Source organism: Dreissena polymorpha, chromosome 1 (assembly GCF_020536995.1).
Source record: "Dreissena polymorpha isolate Duluth1 chromosome 1, UMN_Dpol_1.0, whole genome shotgun sequence".
NCBI classification, from domain to species: Eukaryota; Metazoa; Mollusca; class Bivalvia; order Myida; family Dreissenidae; genus Dreissena; species Dreissena polymorpha.
In genome coordinates this window covers 72,414,162-72,430,344 of record NC_068355.1, presented here as the reverse complement: position 1 = coordinate 72,430,344, position 16,183 = coordinate 72,414,162, and the positions used below count along the sequence as shown (strand labels likewise).

Here is a 16,183-nt window from a genome sequence, read left to right as displayed (position 1 = left end):
TGTAATGCTCTATCGTATTAAAATCTGTATACTACACTTTGAGTATGTTCGGGTTTTCAATCAAGGATCCTCCAACTGTCCAAGACAGAGCGGTAGTCGGAAATAAATTGGCACAAATGTTTATCTTAGATTTAACATATTTATTTTAGCTCGATTGCATCGAAAGTCTCAGGCTTACAGAAACGCTCTCGAGTCCGATTCCTGAGTATATAACTAGTACTTGGTGTCTTTGGGAAAGATCTAGAGAACGCTCCCCGAGTGGGGGTCGATCCAGTGACCGCCCGATCTCTAGGCGAACACCTTATCCATAACGCCACGGCGAACTGAATGTTTATCTTAATAAGCAGTTGTAGAGTGTAATCAATTGGTGGCTTCTTGTGTAAGGTCTTTTCTGTATTAGGACTTTAATATACTATTTGTGTTAATAGTATGTGGATGTTCGATTATTATTGTTAAACATGAAGCTAAGACAAAACGTGTGCAAGTTATCAATGACTTAAGATTTGAGCCTCGCTCTGGGAAAACAGGGCTTAATGCATGTGCGGAAATGTTATTCTCAATTTAGCCTGTGGAGTCCGTACAGGCTAATCACGGACGGCATTTCCCGCTGTTGAATTTTTCATTAAAAATGGTTCTCTTTAAAACGAGAATCAAAGTGTAATTAGTTTGTTGGGACTGCACAGGCTATTATGGGACAACACGTGCATTAAGCCCTGTTTTCTCAGCACGAGCCCCATTTGTTGCCACTGTGCATTCTTCTCTTACAGCGGATCAAATCCTTCTTGATGGACGAATCGACAACGGCCCCGCTCGTGGTGCACGGAAATAGAGGTTCGGGCAATTCCATCCTGGCGTTGTCGGAAAAATTGAGCAAGATCTGGCTGGCCAAGACGCCCAAGCTCGTGTTAAGGTAACTGATGCCATGTCGATTTGAGCATATCTTGAGTGCCCTCGACCTGGAGGGTGTAAAGATTAATTGAAAAAACACACATACGCACGCGCGCACGCACTCGCGCGCAAATGAGACGATGGATGATGGAAAATGCAGTATTTGTTTTAAACTGTTTAAAATAAGGTTTCCTACATGAACTACCGATATAGCAGTATTGGAACTAGTAAATTTACTTATGTCATAAATAAGTTGCGAAAGAGATAAATTTATCGAATATACTCTTTTTTTTCGTAGTTTTGTAAGACCTTTATAAATTAAAACCGATCAAGTGTTCATTAGTTTACGTGTTTGTGTATTTCGAAGTTTAGGAGGCCCGTTCTTGCCTGAGGCTTGAATAATATGTTTTGCTATGATAAGTCCACGAATAAATTGTGGTCGCAGAAACTAAATAAACGCGATTTATCAATTTTGTGTAGTCCGTTAGCAGTGTAAATTGATGTCCTCTTTATCATAAGAAATAACGTCATTTTGCTACCATTTACACGCAAACGCATTATTCATATATTTCGGCTTGTTCTGGAAAAACGAGGCTTAAATCATGTGCGTAGAGTGCCGTCCCAGATAAGCCTGTGCAGTCCGCAGCGAAGACACTTTCCGCTTGGAGCGGATTTTTGTTAAGAATTTTTATTTAAACGAAAATTTTCAGAGAACGCGGAAAGTATCGTTATTTTACGCACATGCATTAAGCCCAGTTTATCACACACAGGTTAATCTGAGCCTACACTTTACGCACATGCATTAAGCCCAGTTTCTCACACACAGGTTAATCTGAGCTTACACTTTACGCACATGCATTAAGCCCAGTTTCTCACACACAGGTTAATCTGGTCCTACACTTTACGCACATGCATTAAGCATAGTTTCACAGAGCAAGGCTTCATTATTATTATGTACCTGAAACGTTAACACACATCACATGACGCATATTTCTCTGGGCTGCAGGTTTCTCGGTACAACAGTGGAGAGTTCTTCCGTACTGCCTCTGCTACAGAGTCTGGTGCAACAACTGAGTATGCTGGGGAATCAAAGCCCACGACCCGGCCTGGTACGTGTGTCATTATCATCATCATCATCATCATCATCATTATCATCAGCATCATTATTAGCATCATCACCATCATCACCATCATCATCATCATCATCATCATCATCATCCTCACCATCATCATCAACGTCGTCGTTGTCGTCAATAATTTCATTATCATCATCATCATCATCATCATCATCATCATCATCATCATCATCATCATCATCATCATCATCACCATCATCATCGTCATTATCAACATCATCATCATCATCATCATCATCAATAATTTCATCATAGCATCTCACCCTTTTCTTATATTTAGCTCGGCTGTTTTCGGAGAAAACTCGAGGTATTTTCATAGCCAGCTCGTCGTGTCGTGTCCGTCGTCGTGTCTTGTCGTGTCGTCCGGGTCTAGCTAAATCCTTAACATTATGTCAAAGTTTTGAACATTGGCTCTAACATCAAAGTGCTTTCACCTACAACTTTGAAACTTTATATGTAGTTGCACCTTGATGGGTTCTACATGCCACACACATATTTGGGTCACTATGTCAAAGGTCAAGGTCACTGTGACCTTAAAAAAAATCTGAAAAGCTTTCATTTATTCAAAATGCACCCGCAGCCGAGCGTTGGCACCCGTTATGCGGTGCTCTTGTTCTTATTATTTTTGGCTCGTAATGTTGTTTCTTAAAATTTGTCTTCTTTGTCATAGTCATGCTTACATAAATAAATCTGGTCGTACAGTCTTAAATATTGTAGAATGCCAGTCCCAGGTTATTTCCTTTCAAGATGCATATGAGCCTCGTTCTGGGAAAAGTGGCTAAATGCGTGTGCGTTACATATTAGCCTATGCAGTACGATATTATAGAATTCAGTACGGTATTATGGAATTTTTCGTATAAAGGAAGTCTATTTCACACGCAAATTCAGATAAGGCGGAAAGTGTCTTCCCTGATTAGCCTATGCGGACTGCACATGCTATAAAGAGACGACACTTTAGCACATGCATAAAGCCCAGTTTTCCCAGGGCGGGTTGCACAGGCTAATCTGGGACGACACTTTACACACATGCATTAAGCCCAGTTTTCCCAGGGCGGGTTGCACAGGCTAATCTGGGACGACACTTCACGCACATGCATTATGCCCAGTTTTCTCAGAACACGACACATATGTATATCGGGTACCATACTATTTTGTTTAAAACACTCCTTTCTTAAATTGTCTCGTGCAAAGATAAATTGTCATCTGGATTCTGAACAATAGTTTTTCTTTTTCAGACCGTTGACCTTCTAAAAGTCCAGTTGAATCCGCTCTAAGAGTAAGGCACAAAGAGTGTTCACTCGTGGTCATCTTGGACTCGCTTGACCAGCTGGACACCTCACACAATGGTCGCTCTTTGATGTGGCTTCCGGCCTCCCTGCCGCCTCACTGTAAGATTATTGTGTCATCACTTCCGGAGGAGAAATACGAGACGCTTCCGGCTCTCAAGGTAGCGAAACCTTAAAAAAAAACTCAACTAGTGAACTAGTATAAAGATAAAATAACATGTAAGGGCGAATTCTTATTCATAGAAGTACTCCCGGCTGTACATTTTAAACCTTGTTATGAGTGATAAAAGAGCAACACACGAACCTACATTAATATTCAGTTGTCAGTAGCTTGTCTATTAACAGTTATTTTAATAGTATTATTGATTTAAATTTATTTATGCTGTCATGTGGTTTAAAGGGAAATAACATTGATTTAAAACTGAGATTCACTGTTTCAAATAGTAAAAAAAATATATTTCGACGTCCACATTATATTATTCCAGTGAAAGTCACCAGTTTATCTCCACATAGGGCAAAATGCATAAAATATAAAGATTTTTTTTTACATATGGTAGACTATCGATTTTTAACCACGTGTGATCATTGAAAATCTTTATGTTCACTTATAGCTGCCCCATTCGGTGTTAAGATATGCATTGGTTACCGTATATTTCAATCTATATGTTCACTAATGGCTGCCCCATTCAGTGTTAAGATATGCATTGGTAACAGTATAGTTCTTATATCTCTTAGAACCAGTTTTTCCAGTTTACAAAAAATAGAGAAGAGTTTTGTTTCTACGTGCCCATTGACTATTTAAAACACTGGTGACCACATTTATTATTTGATTGTTCTTTGAGGAATATTTTTTTTAATACCAAACGACTTCGAAATATGTGTAGATATACACTTAAAATATACGCCGCCAAGAATTCTTTAAAATAATTCACCAAACTCAAAATGTTTCATTATAATATTGTAATACATGTTTGCCGTTTTTTATAGAAATTATTTCCTGACGAGGATAGGTACATACAGGTCCCGGAACTAGGTCAGAGGGACGGGAACAGCCTTGTGTCGTCGTGGGCGGAGAAACGGAACCGGAAGTTGATCCAGATGGACATCCTGCTTAGCACATTCCGGAAGTGCCCGACACCGAACGATAAAGAACATTCTTTTTGAAAGATGAATAGTTTATTAGTGCCAGTTGTATTTGTAATCTTACATTAAATGTCAAGCAAAAATACTTTTTAGTCAGTAAAGCATCATTGAATTAATTGGGAATTCATTATTTTCTTTTAGTAATCAATCTCATGGGTAATCCCAAGTTATAACCGTACTGTCCAAAAAGTCTTCAATCAGGATCATATGAGTCGACAAGTTTGAAGTGAGCAGAAATTTGAACGTTTGATGCAAACCATAAATTACACAGCTAGGTTTTTTTTCAATAAATCATTTTGTATAACGCTATACTGACAATTTGTTCAATTCTGATCAGCTGTCGTTTGACGAAGCCATGCTTTGGCGCTCGTTCGACCCGCCGTCACGGACAGTACTGCAGACGACAGTCCGTACCTCAGTCGACTTCCTGTTCAGTCGTCTGGAGAAACTGCACGGCCGGATATTGGTGTGTCGCGCCTTGGGATATTTTACCTTAGGTGGGGGTTGAGTCACTTGTATTTAAGTCTTATTCTGAGAAAACTGGCCTTAATGCACTTAATTCGGCCTTAACTGGATTTTTGTTTAGAAGAGATTGTATACTAACCAAATAAAAGCGGAAAATGTCTTCCCTGATAAGCCTGTCCGGACCACACATGCTCATCTGGGACGGCACTTTTCGCACATGCATTACGACCAACTTTCCCATAACGAGGATCACTTGTTTATCTACTTGCTAGCACATTAATGGAAGTCTCGTTTAGCAAAAATCCAGTTCAATATGGATCTTTACTTCAGCCAATAACGGAATCACCGAGGCGGAGCTTGATGACGTGTTGTGCTGCGATGATGACGTATTAAATGACGTCTACACCTACTGGACACCGCCCATGCGCAGACTGCCCCTCTACTTCTCGTGTGCATACGGGCGGACATCGACCAATATATCGATACTGAACTTTACTGTTATTTTCTCGTTTGAATTTAATGTTTTACGAACGTCGAACTGATGAGAAGACAATGATGTTATATGTACTATGGCGATTTATATTGGGATTTCCAATTCATTATCAACATCGCATATTATTAAAATAAAGATAAAGCGGTTATCGCAACGCGGTTGAACGTCTGCCTTAAGAACTTGTGATCATATAGGTTCGCTACCACTTGATGCTTTCTGATTTGTTTTCAGCTGAGAAACACTTTGTTCAACTTTCTTTAAGTGACTTGCTTATGACTTTTGCATCAGCGGAAGTGGTAAATTAGCTACATTCTGCATGTAAACAGTACATGTACTACATACACACTGCGCGTATTTTTGTAATGCTCTGTGACTGACTATAATTAACAGATGTGTTGTTTTTTCACCGCAGTTGAGCGCGGTGCAGACGGTGCGCGCGTGTTGAACTGGTACCACCGTCAGTTAACGGAAGCTGCGCACTAGCGCTACTGCGCAGATTTTGCGCAGAAAAGCGTCTCCATAGCAACCTAGCTGATTTCTTCGCGGGAACCTGGGCCAATGGTAGTATTGTGCATAATTATGATATGTATGGACAGTTAGTCGTTATATCAGAAAGATAATCACAATAACGAGTATGCAAAATATGAAAATATAAGTTGATTGTTCAATCAGGCGCAATTTGCTATGTGAGTCTTTGATAATTTTTGATCCTCCAATAAAGAAGTATAATGAGGAACATTATCGTATTCATGAGTTTTTAAACGTTTCGTTATTTTCGAATTGCCGCAAGTCATTTTTAAATAGAGACTTTTGACATTGGTTTTACTAATTCACTCCCTGTAATATCGAAATTTTCACCGAAAATACATGTAACCAAATTCATGTGCTAGCACGTGAGTATCTATATAAGTCTCGCTTAAGGAAAACCGGACTTAATGCATGTGCTAACATTGTCCCGGATTAGCCTTTGCTGACTGCAGAGGCTAATCTGGAAGACACTTTACGCACATGCATAAAGACCAGTTTTCCGAGATTGATGCTAAAATAAGCTTTAAAGTGTTTTATTCCAGGGAGAAAAGGCCGTATACGAACGATGAAGGGGAGGTAATAGAAGAGGACCGCTATGGGACGTCACAGCCCTTTGGCTTTCGAGAGGATGACTACAACAATCGGGCTCTCAACAATCTGCCCTATCTCCGCTTGCACGCGGGTCACGTTGACCTTCTCAAGAAGGATGGTCTCGCCAACGTGCACTTCTGCGTTGCTAAGTTACACGCACTTCCTGTTGAGTAAGCGTTATGGTTAAGAAATGTTACATCGTATGTTATAATTACTCACTTAAATTGTTACGACCTAACCCTCTACCTTTGGTTTTAGTTGTCGTTTACTGTCATTGTTACCACTGTAACTATTGTATGCGGACTTACTTACCTGATGTAATTGTAGACTGATAAAATGACTTTTTTACCTGTTTAAATACACGTTAAAGTAAGACTGCACGATTTTGTCAAATATTTATTAATTTACATCAAATATTTATTAATTTACATCAAATTTAATCTAATAAAAAGACGAATGCTTCGGTTATTGTAGGAAAATATGTACGAAATATCTTCGTCACAATCGGCTCGGGGCGCTAATTTGTCTATGCTGCATTTTATGAAATTCGTCTTTAATGTATAATTTTTCTTGGCTATTTCGTGTTATTCTAACATATTTTTATCAATTTAATACATATAAAAATCGTGCAGTCTCACTTTAATTTAGATTGTTTGAGTTTTTTTATTTGAACATTATATATAGCTTTTAACAAATAAGTAAGTAAACTTTGCTCGGTAACATTTTTAGCTTTTCGTTAAAAACATATGAAGATAAATAATGGTACATGTTTTTACTGTCGAAATAAACAAAAATACTGTCTCTTGTATTAACACTGGAACATGAGCCAAACGCGTCTTAAAAGTATGTAATTCACGCATGTTTCTCGCGGCTCTCCCAGGGCGCTTTTAGACGACTTCACGGCGGCCAAAGCGGCATTCCCGGGGAAACCCCTGATCACGTGCATTCTGGAGGCGCTTTTGCTCTCCCGGAAGGGGCTTCAAATGGATCCGGTTCAGTTCATGCTTCAGCTACTAGGGCGCCTGGAGGACAACGAGGTTTGAAATAGGACTGATATGAGCCTCGTTTCAAGAAAACTGGTCTTAATGCATGTGCGCAAACTGTTGTCCCAAATAACCCTGTGCAGTCCAAACATTCTAATCAATGACGACACTTTTCGCCGAAACTGGATTTGCGTTTAGAAGAGACTTCTTTTTAACGAAAAATTCCATATAAGCGGAAAGTTGCTGCCTGTTCTGGCTAATCTGGGACGACAGTTTACTTACATGCGTTAAGCCCAGTTTTCCCAGAACTAGACGCATATTTATAAACATACATTAAGGTAAAACAAGAATACAAAATCATTTTTGTCCATCTCCGGTAGCACTTGAATAATAGATCATTGAATAAGAGATCTGCTATTCAAATATCTTTATTAATTAAGAAACCCCACGCATACAAGTGGAACACTCTTTTTCACCAAAAATAATCAAAATATGCTGTTTGATGTTATAATACGTTATATGTATACAGGCATTTAACAAGGAAAATCACCGAAAAATGTTTTCTTAAAAGTTCTGTGTGAATTGAGCCGCTTCATGCGAACACTGTTCTTTTGCCGTATGTGGTCAGCGAAGCCCCAGGCCATCCTGCGCATTCATTCAGTCGGATCAGGAGTTACCATGTCTGCTATTGACATCACGAAATATCGCGTGACTTTAAAGAGGACAAAGTAACTCCTGATCAGAGTGCGCAATCGGCATACGACCCATATTCGCATGACGCGGCTCAATGCAGTGTTTTGTTTCAGTCAACAGCCGAGTTCAAGCAGCGCTTACGTGAATATAGCTCAAAAGTGTGGTTTGAGCCCGATGTCAACATCCTGGAGCGTACCGGGGGTCAACTGCTACACAGCATCCACGTGCACGCGTCCGAAATTGACATGATGACGATTACGTCATGTGGAACTTACGTAATCACAGGTGCATTATACGTTATGGCATAACTTTATAAAAGAGTTGCTTTTTGTGGGGGGGGGGGGTTTACGAAACTGAATTAACGTTTATAGTTTCACAATTTTCGACATGTATAAATTGTAAGAGTGGGTATTTTATTACAGTTTTGAACTTTCTTTATCAACATATATAAGCGTAATCGAGGCCACATATTTCCATTACGATGAAACAAATATTGCACGAGAGAGGTCCGTATTTACCGTTTAATGGTGTGATGAAAAATGAAATAATTCACAGTTTTCTACAGAAACGAAACCAAAATAAATTGGCTCTAAACTGTAAACAAACGTGAAACGCTAAACAAGATGGTCTCATATAGAGAGATTATTACGGCTTGACCTTCTTGAGTCTGCGGGTCGTTGAAGGAGATCAAAATCTTGAACATCAAGGTCGACCCCCACGGTTGCTACGCAATGTGACGGGTAAAGGTCAGTCTAGAAAGATCGCGTTTTGTCATGGTGATGAGTGGATCGCCATGAAATTTGGCAACGTAATAAAAGTAAAAGGTCTGCACACAGGTGAGCATTACCAATAAAAAACTCTATATTGAAATATATATTTTTGATTGTGTATGTATGCATGTTAATTTGTATTTTGCTAGTCTTTGAAATATTAATATGTGTTCTTATCATAAACCAACAACATATTTTTACAAACAAACAGAACATCAACACAATAATTAGGCCAAGCCGAAAATGACTTTCTCTAAATACTAGGATAGAACCTGTCACGAGTTTCTTTTCAAACACCCTATTGTTATTCAACGGTTTTGGTGGTTACTGACGAATTTTCGGGACGAATAAATGATATGAAATAAAATAACAACGAATGTCGGATAATTTTATCAACAATCAGTTCTGATTCGCTGTAAATTCATAAACACAAAGTCATTTCACCTCTCAAAGAAAATGTATACTTAAAATGTAAAATACATATTTAAAATGTATCTTCCACATTTAAAAGTAGCAATTAAACTCCATAAAACTTAACAGGCATGAAATTATTATTATTATTTACTTTTTTTATAACAAAAACCCCAACTAAAACATACAAACATACCACGATTACCGGTCATTGCAAAGAATTGGTAGTTTGCACGCTGCAGTTGCATTCAACTCTTATACGGTTGCAATGATGCAGTCGATAGTTTGTTCGTTTGCGACCGGGCTATCACTTATTAAATCCCCACTCGGGGTGCGCTCTTAGAATCATCTCAAAAGACATTAATACGTTGGTCTTGCTATGAAATGGAATCGATTCAACTGCCAAAAGTATCCGATGTTATATGGTTTTAATAAAAAAGATTATATAACCTTCATTATCGCATTCCTGTTTGCAGGTAAACAATGTATGGACATACCGCTACTCAACGGCGATTTTGGTAACAGCGTAAAGTGTGGTCCCAGATAAGACTGTGCAGTCCGCACAAACTATATATGTATACAAGTATTGACTTAGATATTGAATGTATTAGAGACTCGCTATTGGTAAACCGGGGCTTCTTGCTAGTACGTAAAGTGTGGTCCCAGATAAGACTGTGCAGTCCGCACATACTATATATGTATACAAGTATTTACTAAGATAAAGAATGTATTAGAGACTCGCTATTGGTAAACCGGGTCTTCTTGCTTGTACGTAAAGTGTGGTCCCAGATAAGCCTGTGCAGTCTGAACAGACTAACTAGGGACGACACATTTCGCTTTATGGTATGTTTCGTTAAAAGAAAATCCAATTAAGGCGGAAGTGTCGTCCCTGATTAGCGTGTCCGGACTTCACAACCGAATAAGGACGATACTTAACGCACAGTCATGAAGCCAGTTTTCCCAGAGCGAGGCTCAAATCTTTATCCATGTAAAATCTTTACATGCAGTAACGATTCAGAAGGCATACCAAACACAAGTTACGTAATATATTTCAGTTCTTCGTTGAAAAATAAACAAATAACATTTATTAAATAGATAAATACAAAATAATACAAAAATACATACATACATAAATAAATATATGAATAAATAATAGGACTTTGGTTAAGAACAAAAATGTTATTTATTCAGCTATTCATGGTTCGGCCTGTATCATCGATTACGATTACAAGATGTGGCATATTTTCACGGCATCGTGCACCGCTCTTCGCGACAGGAGGAAGATCGTCTGGAACACACAAATGATCTGAAAGGCGCGCGCACCGTTGACATGGTAACGGTGGTAACGATTGCAAAAGACAACAACCTCAGGGTGTGGGCTCGATCCCGGGACAAAAAGAGGACCACAGATCGGCAGGCCAGGACGCTGGCGCCAATAGAAAGGATCGAGTTACTAGCGATAATTAAAAAATATATAAAATATAAAAAAAGTATTCTGGTAAAACGGGGATAAATGCATTTGCGTTACGTGTCAACCCAGATTAGGTCATGCAGTCCGCACAGCCGATGGTAAACGGGGATTAATTCATTTGCGTTACGTGTCAAGCCAGGTTAGGTCATGCAGTCAGCACAGGCGATGGTAAAACGGGGATAAATTCATTTGCGTTATGTGTCAACCCAGATTAGGTCATGCAGTCAACACAGGCGATGGTAAAACGGGGATTAATTCATTTGCGTTTCGTGTCAACCCAGATTAGGTCATGCAGTCAGCACAGGCGAACCAGGAACGACACTTGTCGCTTAGACTGGATTTTACTTTAGAAGAGACTTCCTTTAAACGAAGATTTCTATTAAAGCGAAAAGTGTCGTCCGTAATTAGCCTGTGCAGATTCACAAGCTAATCTGGGACGACACTTTTCGCACATGCATTAAACTCTAATTTCGCAGAGTGCGGCTCATATATAATTATATTTTACTTATTTTTAGGGCTGTTTCGTTTCCGGTTTCGTTTCAATTGTAACGTCATTTATTATATTTTATTAAGTTCAAGTTGTTATTTTTAGCGCATGTTTTTAGTCCTCTTGATTCGCGACTTTAATATCATACAGCTTATTTATATTTATTTTTGTTGTAAAGAAATATTTCAGAGAAACGTATTTGCTTATTATATAACTTAAAAATTATATTAGTTAAAGGTTACACATATTATTCAATAAAACAACAACGGGGACTGTGTGCGCAGAGAAAAAAACATTTCAATGGCCTAGCTATAAAGTAAAAATACACCGCAATAGCATTAAGAAAACTAACAATTATTCTTTAATTAGCCCCAATAAAGTCTGTCTACACAGAAAGTGTTTTCCGGCGGACCACCATAACAATTATATTAGTTAAATGTTAAATGTTACACATTATTGTTTTTAGAAAATATTAATGGTTTCGCTATCAAGTAAAAATACACCGCAATATCATTCGGAACACTAACAATTATTCTTTAATTACCGGTAGCCTCAATAAAGTCTGTCTCCACAGGACGTGTTTCACTGGACCACCAGGATGCGTTGTTCGTGACCGGCAGTGCGGGAGAGGACTCGCCGAACATAGTCGGCGTGTATGATGTCGGCAGACTGGAATACCGCGCAATCCGAGAACTTGTTAGACGGGTTTTATTTGGCTCTTTGCTAATTGTATGTGTATTGCTCCCATTTGCTTAAATGAATTTCGACAACATATAATGATGACGTCTATATGAGCCCCGTTCTGTGAAAAGTAGGGTTCATGCACGTGCGTAAATTGTCGTCCCAGATTAGCCTGTGCAGTCCGTACAAGCTAATCAGAAACGACACTTTCCACGTTTGTTGAATTTTTTCGTTAGAATAAAGTCTCTTTTAAACGAAATTTCAGTGTGGAAACTGTCGTCACTGATTAGCCTCTGCGGACTGCACACTCTACGCAATGCGTGAAGCCCAGTCTTTCTCAGAACGCGGCTCATATAAATAATCCATTAATTACAGTTTTGTTTTCAAATATTTTTTATTGAGATTCTTTTATGTAATTATACTTTCTACACTTAAAACGTCCATATTTTTGTAAAATGTTGCATTCCCCCTGAAAATTATTCGATACTTAAGATACGTTCATGATCAATTTGATAACAAAACAGTCCAATTAAGTAAACTTTTCAAAAATAACAAAATATCGTGCGTCATACTTGCAAACGTTATACTCAACAGAAGGTGGCCTGCAATGCAAACACGAGGTTTTACGAAGCAGACAACAGATCAGTGGTCATGGAAATTTACGATAAGTTTTACTTGTTTGACCTTGAAAAAATGGACGTCAGCATCGTGTTTCTGGGTCGAGTAGTCGATACACGAGTGTTTATCTTGACCAAACGGAAGCGTACGTATAATTCTTATTTACATTTTACAATTCATGTGTGGAGGTGGCAGTATTCACAACATAGTTATTAAATATGCCGGTCATGGTGTGTCATTACTATTCCGCGTCACTAAGAAATCAAATTCATGATTTAAAGATTTTGCTAACTGAACGATTTGGGTCAGACCGTGTTAGAAACCGTTCCGCCCACTTTATCTCTGTCTATGACGTCATTCTTCCATTGTAGAACTCCTCGTGACGTCACGTTTTGTCACGTTTTGGCAAGAACGTGAAACTGTACAACATCACAAACGGCTGCATTGACGACATAATAAAAACTGGGCACAAGAAGGAGATCTACCAAGTTGTGGTCAGTTTTTATACCTTTCTTAACATTATGTCATATGCCACCTGTACTGTACAAGTGTAGTAGCAAGCAGTGAACATCTCAAAACTGTATTGCAGTTTGTTTTTTAATGTTGTGACGAACATTTACATTCGCAAGTAATGTGTTCATATGTATACGACCATTCTCCCCATACCTCTGATTCAAGTAGGGGAGTTAACAGATCTGATAAAAGCATGTGTACTAACTTTTGTACTAAGTGATTGGAATCGGTTCACCAAAACGGAGTCGATTAATCGGAGGCCATAATCAGCGATTAATCAATTAATCAGCTTTTTTAACAAAAAAAAAAGTTTTTAATATTTAACCAATGTTTTTGTTGATATTAACATTATATTACTATATTTTATCAAAAAGAACTTTATCATGACTATTCCTTATGTGTTTTGTGATTAAATAATGAATACATGCTTAAAAATCTTGCTTTGTGTTTGAAATATTGGCTGCAATGTTACGTACTGAGTGAAAAAGGCGTTAAACCCCAATAACTACAACAAATCTTGTACAGAGTGAAGAGTAATACAGATTATTAAATAAAAACAGACCTTTAAAAAGTAATTTTATTTCAAAAGAAAAACTTGTATGATCATTATCAGAAGAATATGAAAATATCTACTTAAATATGGACCTTATGATAATAGTTTCTTGACATGGAAAGGGAACAAATTCTTCTCTGACCGACATCTTGAATGAATTGGCTATAGCCGCTATACACATCCGTATTACGATCGCTGATAGGTTTAAAGGGGTTGTTTTATAATGTTATTGATTAGTTGCATTCATATTGGCTTTGTTATTGAGCTAAAGACAGCCGTATTGGCCTGAGGCCGCAGGCTCAATTACAAAGCCAATATGAATTCAACTAATATATGACAATTTTATTAATTAACTTTATATTGTTCAGCAAGAAAAACTTCACTTTCGAATTACAAATTTACAGTTTTTTGCTATTTAATTAAGAATGAAGTTTTGAATAATAGGAAAATTTCTGTTCTATACAACTTATTGGTGCACAGAAACAATAGCATTTAAACTAAGTATATGGCGAAAGATGCTTTCTAGACATTACATGGTGCAGGAACACAATTTGACAGGTCGCGAAATTATGTAAAATTTACCTGAATAACCATGATAACATTTCAGTCCCACTGGATCCACTACCGTTGTTTTTGATACAACTCAGAAAGACAATAAGGATTGAAAACTTACTTATTGCCATTAGGAATTGCATTTGCAATGTGTAAATCCTCCATGATTTCGAATTTATTTTGCTGTCTGCGTTCGTTGTACTTGTACTTGTATCTCATTGAAAACATTGAAAGTTGTTATTTATGTACGCTGAAATATTTAACCTTACTGCACTATTGTTATTGTCAAAAAATGGAGCTGAATATGCAAGGGGCTGAGTGCTTAAAATATATTTTTAAAGATTTAAACTTTTGCACACAAAAACATATATATCGAATGATCCGTGCGTTAAAAAAATCCTCAACTTTTCGTTGACTCTAAATTTTCATGGTCATCGTCACGTCAGCAGCAATTCGTCGATTACGCGTCGACGATCTGATTAATCAACTCACCACTAGTACTTAGTAATAGGAAATCAGCTAGCCAATTAAAAGTGTATGTTAACTGGCCGCCACGATATGACTTGTATACTGTTGAAAACGGTGATCAATGTAAATAAACCCCGTTCTGCGAAAAATGGGCTTAATGCATGTGCGTAAAGAGTTATTTCAGATTAGCCTGTGCAGTCCGCACAGACTTATCAGGGACGATACTTTTCGCTTTTACGGAATTTTTCGCTAAAAAAGGTCTATTCTTAGCGAAAATCAAGTCAAGGCGGAACGTGTCGTCTCTGCTTTCCCAGAGCAAGGCTCATATCGTTGTTTTACAGGTGAACGATCCGGGAACGCTCGCTGCAGTGACGGTAGTTTTTGGACCTGTAGTGTTGATGGACCTTGTCACTCACTCTCGCATGTATGAGATCTCAAACAGTACGTTCAGGAGATGCGAAAGTATCTTTACCTCTCAGAATTAAACATACGTTGGAATTTCGCGGCATATATCGTACAGTATATTTTAATGTTAGCGGCGTTTCTTTTTCTGTGTACGCATTGCATACTAGCATAACATATACTATCAATAAATCGCACTTTGCGAATGTTGTTTTCAAGATCAGTTTATGGTGTTCGCTCCATATGTTATAAGACAACGAAAGTGTTATCGACCAATCGACTTTTAAGTTTGAACGGATGTTGTTTACCAATGAGTCTCTTTCGTCATGTTAATCTGTTGAAGAAATTCAGTTCTATTCAAACAAATATTTATTTTATGTGAACACATGTAAGCACCGTTGTCGCTTAGTTGATTGCCTTTGTAACTTAATATATAAGCCGCGTTTTGTGAATACGGGGTATAATGCATGTGCTTAAAATGTCGTCCCGGATTAGCCTGTGCAGCCCACACAGATTTATCAGGGACGACACTTTCCTCATAGAATAGATTTTCGTTTATAGGAGACTTCCTTTAAACGAAACATTTCATAAAAGCGGTAACTGCACATGGTTATCTGGGAGTATACTTTAAAAGCATGCATTAAGGATTGTTTTCCCATTGTTAGCTTTGTTAGTTTCCGGATTGAAAGAACTTAAATTACCGGTCGATGTTTTTAATTTCGATTTCTTTGGTATTGGCAGATCAATGTTTTACAAGGTCTTATTAACACAAATGTGAGTACATGTATAAATATATGGTATAAATCTATGTATATATTGTTTATACCCATATCCTTTTCTAACTCCCGATGCACATGGTTAAATGTCGTTCAGAATATTGCATCATGAACATGTCATTTAATTCATAACTGGTTATTTAAATTTATATTAATTTCTTAAAAAGATGTTCTCGACATGTCTGTATTTCAAACGGTATAATTGTAAATATTCAAAGCGGTTGTCAGCAACATTCACTTTTTGAGCACAAATACGAATTGCATAAAGATCAAAA

General features: G+C 37.8%; 1 protein-coding gene and 1 long non-coding RNA gene across 3 annotated transcripts; both read left to right on the top strand.

The window, feature by feature from the left end:
• The first annotated feature begins 320 nt into the window (after positions 1 to 320).
• Positions 321 to 8,488, top strand: LOC127866370 (uncharacterized). The gene is made up of 8 exons (XM_052406857.1): positions 321 to 379; positions 768 to 910; positions 1,895 to 1,997; positions 4,791 to 4,950; positions 5,249 to 5,972; positions 6,482 to 6,700; positions 7,411 to 7,567; positions 8,320 to 8,488. Exons 2-5 carry the CDS (start codon positions 786 to 788, stop codon positions 5,458 to 5,460), a joined length of 600 nt encoding a protein of 199 aa, XP_052262817.1. The 5' UTR covers positions 321 to 379; positions 768 to 785; the 3' UTR covers positions 5,461 to 5,972; positions 6,482 to 6,700; positions 7,411 to 7,567; positions 8,320 to 8,488.
• A 1,599-nt stretch (positions 8,489 to 10,087) lies between these two features.
• LOC127866363 (uncharacterized) lies at positions 10,088 to 15,338 on the top strand. Of its 2 annotated transcripts, none has more exons than XR_008042970.1 (5): positions 10,088 to 10,836; positions 11,920 to 12,041; positions 12,621 to 12,789; positions 13,016 to 13,138; positions 15,072 to 15,338. It is a non-coding gene; the product is annotated as an uncharacterized LOC127866363 (long non-coding RNA). The 2 variants fall into 2 exon arrangements; XR_008042971.1 differs by lacking the exon at positions 10,088 to 10,836 and adding an exon at positions 10,988 to 11,097.
• The last annotated feature ends 845 nt before the right edge of the window (positions 15,339 to 16,183 follow it).

Bases quoted from the DNA above. Each gene is read 5' to 3' on its own strand.
- LOC127866370 (XM_052406857.1), top strand. From the start codon at position 786: ATGGACGAATCGACAACGGCCCCGCTCGTGGTGCACGGAAATAGAGGT. The intron at 911-1,894 runs GTAACTGATGCC...TCTGGGCTGCAG, and splicing joins ACGCCCAAGCTCGTGTTAAG to GTTTCTCGGTACAACAGTGG. The intron at 1,998-4,790 runs GTACGTGTGTCA...AATTCTGATCAG, and splicing joins AAAGCCCACGACCCGGCCTG to CTGTCGTTTGACGAAGCCAT.